We start from the raw sequence: 10,000 nt of genomic DNA, 5'->3' as shown, positions 1-10,000 counted from the left end.
TGCTGCTGCTGCAGGTACCTTCAGCCTTACATGGACAGAGACGCCCTGGTTTGTTTGCTGCAGCAGCAGCAGCAGCTGCAGAGCAGCATGCAGCGGCTGCTGCTGCTGGCAGCAGCAATGAGAAAAGCCACGCAGGGGCAAATTGCCGTTGAGTCCATCATCGACCTTGTAAACCCTAAACCCTAAACCCTAAACCCTAAACCCTGAATACTAAACCCTAGCACTAAAAGGCCGATCCTTTATCTTTCCCCTTAACCACTTCGACTCCACTTTATTAGCACATCACACTTTAGCGTTCAGAATGTAGGGTTTGGGGTTTAGGGTTTAGGGTTTAGGGTTTAGGGTTTAGGGTTTAGGGTTTGAGCTCAGATGGTAAATGCACTACAGCGAGAAGAAGACCCTTGGGTTTTGTGGTTTGGCCTTCGCTCTGTAGTTAAACTCATCTTCCACCTCTTGCCACGAACCCTAAACCCTAAACCCTAGACCCTAAACCCTAAACCCTAAACCCTAAACCCTAAACCCTAAACCCTAGACCCTACACACTAAGCCTTCTACGCTCTACACTCACTAGCAGAGGCCCGACTTTCGTGAACTACGCCTCTCCCGGCTTCTGGTTGAAGCTTCGTTAGGGTTTAGCTTTTAGGGTTTAGGGTTTAGGGTTTAGGGTTTAGGGTTTAGGGTTTGAAGTTTGAGTGGCGCCTTTGCAGCTGAGGTATTTCGCACGGCTGCTGCAAAAGTGCTGGAGGTATCTCTTGAGTGTTCTGCTGCCCCCCAGCAGCAGCAGCAGCAGCAGCAGCAGCAGCAGCAGCAGCAATCGGTACAGCTGCTGCTGCCGCGACCGCCCCAGCAGCAGCAGAGCTCTCCCCTGACACCGCAGCAGCAGCAACAGCAGCAGCAGCAGCAGCAGAGGCGTTCCAGCAGCAGAAGCAGCAGCAAAGCAGCAGCAAGAGCTTCGCTTCAAGTTTCGTGGCTGCATGCTGCTGTTACTCTTGCGGTGTCTGGAGACCAGATCTTGCTGCTGCTGCACCTGCTGCTGCTGCAGCCGCTGCTGCAGCAGCAACAAGGCTCTCTAAGCCGAAGCAGCGCTGCTGCAGCACCTGCTGCTGCAGCAGACGCAACAGCCTGCAGCTGCAGCAGCAGAAGGGGCCGCTGGCCGTGTCTGCTGCAGTTGCAGCAAGCGTTGCCTTGCTGCACTGCAGCAGCAGCAGCAGCAGCAGCAGCAGGAAATAAGGCAGCAGCAGCAAGCTACTGCGGTGCTGCGCTTTGTCCTTATGTTGCGCAGCTGCTGCACTTTGCGTGCTGCAGTGCACGAGCAGCAGCAACTGCTGCTGCCTCGCCTGCTGCTGTTGCTGCTGCTTCTGCTGCTGCTTCTCCCACGCCTGCTGCTGCTTCTGCTGCTGCTACACCTGCACCTGCTGCTTCTTCTGCTGCAGCAGCAGCAGCAGCAGCAGATGCAGCAGCAGCGCCGCTTCGCCATAGTGCTTATTCTATCAGCCGCAGGGCTCTGTGGAGAGGGGCTCTCAGTTGCTGCTGCTGCTGCCGCTGCGTGCTGCTGCTGCTGCTGCAGTTCCCGCTGCTGCTGCAGCAGCAACGATGGCTTATTTTAGAGAGGCTCTGCGCTGCTCCTGAACGCGTCCTTACTGCAGCAGCAAATGCTCGGGCAGCAGCAGCAGCAGCAGCAGCAGCAGCAGCCGCTGCTGCTGCTGCAGCAAGCCCCGCAGCCTCCAACTGCGAAGGAGCCACGCCAACAGCAGCAACCCCCGCAGCAGCAAGAACAGCAGCAGCAGCAACAGCAGCAGCAACAGCGCAGCAACACAGGCTGTGGGGCCTTGCCAAGGCGCAGCTGCTAGCAGCAGAAGCAGCAGCAGACTGCAACAGCAGCAGAGTTGCTGCTGGACTTTCTCGCTGCCATGCTGCTGCTCCTGTGCTGCAGTGCAAAGAGGCAATCTGGGCCCGAGTGCTGGACCCGCCTGCTGCTGCTGCTGCTGCTGCTGCTGCTGCTGCTGCCTTCTACCAACGCGTGGAGGGCCACGACGAGCTGCTGCTGCAGCAGCGCCTCGAACAGACCCAGCAGCAGCAGCAGCAGCAGCAGCAGCAGCAGCAGCAGAGGCGCAGCAGCAACCTGCCCTTTGAAGAGCGTTTCTTCAGGCAGATTGCTGAGGTGTACGTACACCTCCCCTGCAGCAGCAGCAAAATGATCTGGAGCAATTTATTCCCCATGAACTGCTGCAGCAGACTGCGGCTGCAGCACGCGCTGCAGCTGCTGCTGCTGCTGCAGCGCAGCAGCAAAGGGAGGGCTAGAAGCAGCAAACAAGCAGCACCAACAGCAGCAGCACTTAAACAAAGGCAGCTGCTGCTGCTAGCAGCAGACGGACACAACGCTTTGCTGCTGCTGCGGCGGGCCCAGCTCAGAACAGCCATCCCAAAACGCTAAACCCTAAACCCTAAACCCTAAACCCTAAACCCTAGTTCCCCGTCCACAGCTTAAGCAGGTGGCTGCTTGTTGCTGCTGCTGCTTCTGCTGCTGCCGCTGCAGCAGAGCTTCTCAGCAGCAGCAAATACTTGCGTGGCATTACCGAGTTTTTGCAAATGAACGCAGCAGCAGCTGCTGCAGCTGCTGCTGCTGCTCCTGCTGCTGTAGCAGCAGAACTGCCTGCTGCAGCAGCTGCAGCAGCAGCAAACATTAATTCGGCCCGTTTTGCAGCACAGAGGGCTGCAAGCATGACCTGCTGCTCAGTAGCTAGCTAGCTAGCCAGCTAGCTAGCTGTGAGCAGCTAGCTGCCAATGAGAAGCTAGCTAGCCAGCTAGCTAACTAGCTAGCTAGCCAGCTAACGATCCGGCCGGCTAGCTAGCTAGCTAGCGAGCCAGCTAGCTAGCTAGCGAGCTAGCCAGCTAGGCAGGTAGGCAGCACGCCAGCTAGCTAGCTAGCTGCCTAGTTAGTGGCTAGCTAGCTGGCTAGCCAGCCAGCTAGCCAGCTAGCTAGCTAGCCAACTCGACAGCTAAACTGCCAAAAAGCCAAATTGCCCAGTAGCTAGCCACTTAGCCGGCCAGCTAGCTGGCCAGCTAAATAGCTAGCTAACCATGTAGCTAGCTAGCCAGCCAGATAGCGAGCTAGTCGGCTAACTAGACTGCTAGCCACCTAGTCAGCTAGTCAGCTAGCTAGCTAGCTAGCTAGCTAGCCACCCAGCTGAAGAGCTAGCTAGCCAGCTAGCTAGCCACCCAGGTAAACAGCTAGCCAGCTAGACAGACGGCCAGCTAGCTAGCTAGCCAGCTGGCTAGCTAGCTGGCTATCTATGTATCTATCTGGCTAGCTAGCTAGCTAGCTAGCTAGCTAGCCAGCTAGCTAGCTAGCTAGCTAGCTAGCTGTAAAGGGCCATCTGTCGGGCAATCTTTTCGAGTCCCTCTGTCCTCTCAAACTGGCTGCGGCTCAGCCAGGCCTCCGGCTCTTGGCGGGCCACCAGTCCTAAACCACAAACCCTAAACCCTAAACCCTAAACCCTAGACCCTAATATCCAAACCCTAAACCCTAAACCCTAGACCCTAATATCCAAACCCTAAACCCTAAACCCGAGGCCCTCTGCTCCCCACCACCTCTCACCCCAGCACCAGCCGCCTAGCAGTTCTCCTCTGATCCCGTTTCCAAAAGACGACCCTAAACCCTAAACCCTAAACCCTAAACCCTAAACCCTAAACCCTAAACCCCGAACCCTTGGCTGACCAAATAATAAGGCGCCGCGGAAGGCAGCAAGCTGGCGGTCTTCACAAGGCAGCACCTTGACCCTGCAGCAGCAGCAACAGCAGCAGCAGCAGCAGCAGCAGCAGCAGCAACAGCAGCAGCAGCAACAGCAGCAGCAAAACAAGAACCACTGCTTCTTTAGAGCCTAGCCTGGAGCGCCTGGACACGGGAGTCCTCTGCTGGGCGCCACGGCTGTTGAGGGTTTAGGGTTTAGGGTTTAGGGTTTAGGGTTTGGCGCACTCTATTTGGTCTTTGACATTGTAATAAGCGCCAGCAGATTCTCTCCAGGAGCGCAGCAAATCCATTTCCAGCCTGCAGCAGCGGCAGTCCAAACCCTAGGGTTTAGGGTTTAGGGTTTAGGGTTTAGGGTTTGGAGCCAGCCCTCCGCCCTCGCGCCCAGGGCTTAGCGAATAACGCTAGGGTTTAGGGTTTAGGGTTTAGGCCAGCCCTCCACGGTGCGCCCAGCGCGTCGCGCGCAGCGCCTAGGGTTTAGCCCCTAGGGTTTAGGGTTTAGGGTTTAGGGTTTAGGGTTTAGGGTTTGCCTGCGGGCGAAGTGAGGCAGCTGCGAAGTTCCTCCAACTAAACAAATTCTTTTTAACCATCCCTCTCTTTCGCAGACAGAAGATCTTCGGAAGCACTGCAGCACCAACTCGCTGATGCTGCTGTGCTGCGCGCAAACCCTAAACCCTAAACCCTAAACCCTAAACCCTAAACCCTAAACCCTAAACCCTAAACCCTGAACTCGGGATACTAAACGCTAAACGGCGCTAAGGGATGCCTCTCGCTGCCAGCGCCTCAACAAGGCCCCCAAGAGGCAGGCTTCGATTTCGCAGGGACTGCAAACGAGGGTTTAGGGTTTAGGGTTTAGGGTTTAGGGTTTAGGGTTTACGTCCATGCTGGGGGCAATTGCAGCTAAATTTGAATCGGGCAAAAGCTGAGAAGAGAAAAATATTTCTGGAATCAAAAATGTCTCCGACCAAGGCTGCACCACGGACCCGCTGCAGACCACTAATCCCAATACTGCCTCGGGCGGTTTACGTTCGCGTCCGCGTAGTACCGCGCCACGTTTGGCTGCGCTGTCTTCCAAACTGCCCCTCGTGAAGCGCCACCTGGAGGCCTTCGCAGTCACTATTCTCGCAGTGGTCTAAACCCTAAACCCTAAACCCTAAACCCTAAACCCTAAAACCCTAAACCCTAAACCCTAAACCCTAAAGAAGGGCGAAATGTTGCACAGCGAAGTCAACAAACTGTTCACCAACGCGGGGGTGTTTCCCGCGCCCTGCATAAACCCTAAACCCTAAACCCTAAACCCTAAACCCTAAACCCTAAACCCTAAACCCTAAACCCTAAACCCCCCTAAACCCTAAACCCTAAACCCTAAACCCTAAACCCTAAAACCCTAAACCCTAAACCCTAAACCCTAAATAATCCCAATACTGCCTCGGGCGGTTTACGTTCGCGTCCGCGTAGTACCGCGCCACGTTTGGCTGCGCTGTCTTCCAAACTGCCCCTCGTGAAGCGCCACCTGGAGGCCTTCGCAGTCACTATTCTCGCAGTGGTACCTAAACCCTAAACCCTAAACCCTAAACCCTAAACCCTAAACCCTAAACCCTAAACCCTAAACCCTAAGCTCCAAGTCCTAAACCCTTGGAACCCGAAGCCCTGAAGGCTGCGCGCAAAACCCTTATCCTCGAGCCACCTCGGGCCGCTGTGTAAGGGCGTAGGTCCTAGACAGGGAAGTTAGGGTTTAGGGTTTAGGGTTTAGGGTTTAGGGTTTAGGGTTTACTCGCTACAGGTAAAAAGAGGCTTCAGCTGTCGGTGGTTTCGGTAAAAGTGCAGGTCCAGAGCAGGGTCTAAGCTGCACATGCACTCACACTTCCAAACCCTAAACCCTAAACCCTAAGCCCTAAACCCTAAACCCTAAACCCTAAACCCTCAGTAAAAGCCTTGCAGTCTATACGTGAGCCCTAAACCCTCGGCATGAAACCCTGAAATGACCCTGTGCTCGCCGAGGCTCCTACAGCCAAGCGGTTAAACCCTAAACCCTAAACCCTAAACCCTAAACCCTAAACCCTAAACCCTAAACACTCGTTCATACCTAACGTAGCACTGGGTCTCTTTGTATCTTGTCAAATCTCTCCAGTCAAGAGACTGCGGACCCCAGCGGCCGCCCCCTGCCCCGAAAGCATGTCCTGCTGCTGCAGCAGCCGCTGCTGCTGCTGCTGCTATATGCTGCTGCTGCTGCTGCTGCTGCTGCTGCTGCTGCTGCAGCTGCTGCAGGGCGTCCTCTGCTGCTTCGCAGCCATTCGGCTCTTGTTTCACTGCAGCGCCCCCTCCACCACGCGCCACCGCAGCAGCAGCAGCAGCAGCAGGAACAGCAGCAGCAGCAGCAGCAGCAGCAGCAGCAGGAACAGTTTGCTTCCTGAGGTGCAGCAGCAGCAACTCCGACAGCAGCTGCGCGCCGCTGCGAGTTGAAGTTCTGCAAAATGAAATTGGGGAAAGAGATAAACCCTCGACTGGACAAACCCTCAAACCCCCCTCGCCGATGTCCACCACCAAGGCTCCTGCAGCAAACCCTAAACCCTAAACCCTAAACCCTAAACCCTAAACCCTAAACCCTACTTACGGATCAAGCTGGAGCGTTTAGGCGGTGGAGTTTAGGGTTTCCAATTAGGGTTTTGGTTTGATACTGCCACGCGCAGCTGAAGGACTACAATGCGGGGCTCGCCGTTTTCCGCCGAGGGTTTAGGGTTTAGGGTTTAGGGTTTAGGGTTTAGGGTTTAGGGTTTACGGACTCACCTTGCTGAGAGCAAAGGTCAGGCAACAAAGGCAAATGGGAGTAAACTGCCATTCGCTCGCTGGTCATCAGTTTGACGCCTGCAACAAACCCTAAACCCTAAACCCTAAACCCTAAACCCTAAACCCTAAACCCTCAGCCACAAACCCTAAACCCCTGTTTGCTTAATTGTGCAGCTTTTGTGCTAGATTTCAGCTACTGCTAGCTGCAACAGCAGACTCGTCAACTCAGGTGCTAAACCCTAAACCCTAAACCCTAAACCCTAAACCCTAAACCCTAAACCCTAAACCTCACGTTTAAATCGCCGCTGTTCAAAAGCCCAACGGAGAAGCAGCGAAACGAGCTGAGGCTCTCCTGGCAGCGCCAGCAGCAGCAGCAGGTTGCAGTCGCTGCAGCAGCCGCTGCTGCTGCTGCTGCTGCTGCTGCTGCTGCTGCTGCTGCTGCGAGGTGCATCTCGTAGAGCCTGCAGCGCATAAGCAGCCGACGCCTCTGTCTTCTTAGTTCAAACCTAAACCCTAAACCCTAAACCCTAAACCCTAAACCCTAAACCCTCAGCCGTAGACCCTTAAAAGTCTGAGCCTAAACCCCAGGCCCCAAACTCTAGATCCTGCGCGCTAAACCCTCATAGATCTCAGCCTCAAACCCTACACCCTAAACCCTAAACCCTAAACCCTAAACCCTAAACCCTAAACCCTAAACCCTCACTCTGTCGAGAGCTTCATCGAGCACCAGCAGCAGCAAATCTAAAGAGCCGCCGCTGCTGGCGCAGTGCGCAGGATGAGCAGCAAAGACAGGGCAGTAGCTGCTGCTGCTGCTGCTGCTGCTGCTGCTGCTGCTGCTGCTGTTGCTGCTGCTGCTGCTGCTGCTGGCGTCAAAGGCCTCCCAGCCAAAAAGCGTCTGCAGCACATTCACGCTCTGCAATCCTAAACCCTAAACCCTAAACCCTAAATTCTAAACCCTAAACCCTAAACCCTAAACCCTAAACCGGTTATTCCAAACCCTAAATCCCAGCAGTGCAGCCACGCGGAGTCGAATAATTGAAAGAGACAGCCGTGCATTCAGAGCTGGGGCCCGCAACCTAGGGTTTAGGGTTTAGGGTTTAGGGTTTAGGGTTTAGGGTTTACCTTGCAGCTGCTGCCACAAGGCACCCGCGAAACAAAGGCCGGCAAGCGACAAGCAGCATGCAGCAAACCAGCGAAGCCAACGCGCACCTCACTGCAGCAGCAGCAGCAGCAGCAGCAGCAGCAGCAGCAGCAGCGGAGTTGCAGACTTATTAGTGGCAAGGGAGGCAGCAGCAGCAGCAGCAGCAGCAGCAGCAAAAGCAATAGCAGCAGTAGCAGCACTGAGCACCTCAGCAACAGCGTATGTGCCTAGAGACAACCCTCCCCCAAACCCTAAACCCTAAACCCTAAACCCTAAACCCTAAACCCTCACCTGCAGCCAACTTCTACCACAATGGTTTGACGGTCAACTTCGGGTGCTGCGCCGCTCAGGGCGCCTCTTAAAGACGAAGCCTCCAGCATTAGGGTTTAGGGTTTAGGGTTTAGGGTTTGGGGGTTTAGGGTTTGAGGCCTGCAGCCATCTAGCAGCTCAGTAAGACCTAAACCCTAAACCCTAAACCCTAAACCCTAAACTCTAGACCCAAAGCCGTCAATGGAGCGGACACGAGCCAACCACTCGTTGGCTCCCATCGCGTTCCAGTAAGGATTTACGGTTTAGGGTTTAGGGTTTAGGGTTTAGGGTTTAGGGTTTAGGGTTTAGGGTCTAGAGATTGAGCCACAAGGTTTAGCTGCTGCGCTTGCACCGCAGCGCTTCGTGTGTGCTGCCGCTGCTGCTGCTGCTGCCGTGGCTGCTGCAGCAGTGTCTGCAGCACTAGTGCGAATGAAGCAGTCAGCAGCAGCAGCAGCAGCAGCAGCAGCAGCAGCAGCAGCAGCAGCAGCAGCAGCAGCAGCAGCAGCAGCCCCAGAGGGTTTGGCCTGCAGCAGCAATTAGATTCGGCGCTAATGTTTTGTCTTCATTTTGCTGCTGTGTTGATGCTTCTTTAAATAAATTAAATAAATAGCAGCAGCAGCAGCAGCAACAGCAGCAGCAGCAGCAGCAGCAGCAGCAGATCCCTGGGGCCCCCAGTAGGCTACGTGGCTCCTCGTCGGCTGCGCTGCTGCTGCTGCTGCTGCTGCTGCTGCTGTTTTTGCTGCTGCTGCTGCTGCTGCACTGCATAACAATAAGGCTAGCTTCTACTATGTGTTAATTCTGCAGCAGCTTGCTGCTCTCTGCCCTCATCTGCTGCAGGTGCTGCTGCTGCTGCTGCTGCATGCTGCTGCTGCTGCTGCTGTCTGTTCCCAGCAGCAGCAGCAAATATCTTTTTCTTTCGGCTGGAAATTCCTAAACCCTTTTTGCTGCTGCAGCATCTAGCTCGCTAGCAGCGGACAGACAGCTGCTGCTGCTGCTGCTGCTGCTGCTGCAGTAACTGCAGCTCCACGGATTCCTGCTGCTGCTGCTGCAGCTACTCCAGCAGTTGCTGCTGCAGTTTCTACTGCCAAGCTGCGCGGGAGAAGGCTCCGGTGAGCAGCAGCAACTGTTGCTGCTGCTGCTGCTGCTGCTGCTGCAGCAGCAGCAGACACCGGTGACCTGCTGCTTGCTCAACAGCGCTGCGCCAAACCCTAAACCCTAAACCCTAAACCCTAAACCCTAGGATGCGAACTCCGAATCCGAAACCTAAACCCTAAACCCTCTCTCTCTCGCAGGCTCGCTGTGTATGTAGAGCACTGTGCTGTTGCATGCGCTGCTGCTGTGCTGCTGCTGCTGCTGTTGCTGCTGCTGCTATTGCTGTTGCTGCTGCTGCTGCTGCTGCTGCTGCAGTTAACGAAGATGGCCGGCAACGAGGCGGCAGACTGTCTCTCCAGCTACTCCGCTGTTGCGGGGATGCTCACAAAGAAAGTGGTGAGCAGGGTTTAGGGTTTAGGGTTTAGGGTTTAGGGTTTAGGGTTTGGGAAGTAGGGTTTAGGGTTTAGGGTTTAGGGTTTAGGGGATTGCTGCACTCGTGCAGGTGGTTGTTCATCCAATAGTTTTGCTGTCGGTCGTGGACCACTTCAACCGCATAGCAAAAGGTGCGTCCTAAACCCTAAACCCTAAACCCTAAACCCTAAACCCTCGTTGCCTGCTGACGCTAAACCCTAAACCCTAGATAATTTCAATTTTCCTGAGCAGCAGCACCAAAGGAAATTAGGGTTTACTAGGGATGAGACTCGACTGTGCAACGTGCCCCGTGTGGCTTTCAGTGACTCCAAGGGTTAGGGTTTAGGGTTTAGGGTTTGCGGCAGGGACGAGTCGGCGAGTTGTGGGGTGCGTATTGGGGGAAGTTGTTGGAGACGAATGGCATGCAACGAATTGTTTTGGCGTTGCTTGGCGTTTAGGGTTTAGGGTTTAGGGTTTAGGGTTTAGGGTTTAGGGTTTAGGCAAATCCCAAA

The 10,000-nt window shown here is 55.0% G+C and overlaps 2 protein-coding genes across 2 annotated transcripts in view; one reads left to right on the top strand and one right to left on the bottom strand.

Moving 5' to 3' along the window:
• The window catches only part of ENH_00050090 (hypothetical protein, conserved), a gene marked incomplete at both ends in the record, with an annotated part of 11,146 nt that extends 8,712 nt beyond the window's left edge, over positions 1-2,434 (top strand). The window contains one exon of the mRNA XM_013581293.1: positions 708-2,434. Within this exon, the coding sequence (XP_013436747.1) occupies positions 708-2,434 (1,727 nt within the window). The remainder of the gene's footprint in view (positions 1-707) is intronic.
• A 925-nt stretch (positions 2,435-3,359) lies between these two features.
• ENH_00050080 (actin-like family protein, putative) lies at positions 3,360-8,056 on the bottom strand (the record flags this gene model as incomplete). Its single annotated transcript, XM_013581292.1, has 11 exons — positions 3,360-3,463; positions 3,719-3,780; positions 3,977-4,048; positions 4,775-4,880; positions 5,210-5,298; positions 5,835-6,300; positions 6,536-6,613; positions 6,828-6,996; positions 7,239-7,448; positions 7,658-7,748; positions 7,968-8,056. The coding sequence occupies 11 exons, from the start codon at positions 8,054-8,056 to the stop codon at positions 3,360-3,362; spliced, it is 1,536 nt and encodes a 511-aa protein (XP_013436746.1).
• Between the last annotated feature and the right edge of the window lie 1,944 nt (positions 8,057-10,000).

Source organism: Eimeria necatrix, genomic scaffold, assembly GCF_000499385.1.
Source record: "Eimeria necatrix Houghton genomic scaffold, Enh_scaff395, whole genome shotgun sequence".
Classification (NCBI taxonomy): Eukaryota; Apicomplexa; class Conoidasida; order Eucoccidiorida; family Eimeriidae; genus Eimeria; species Eimeria necatrix.
This window is presented reverse-complemented; position numbering and strand designations above follow the sequence as displayed.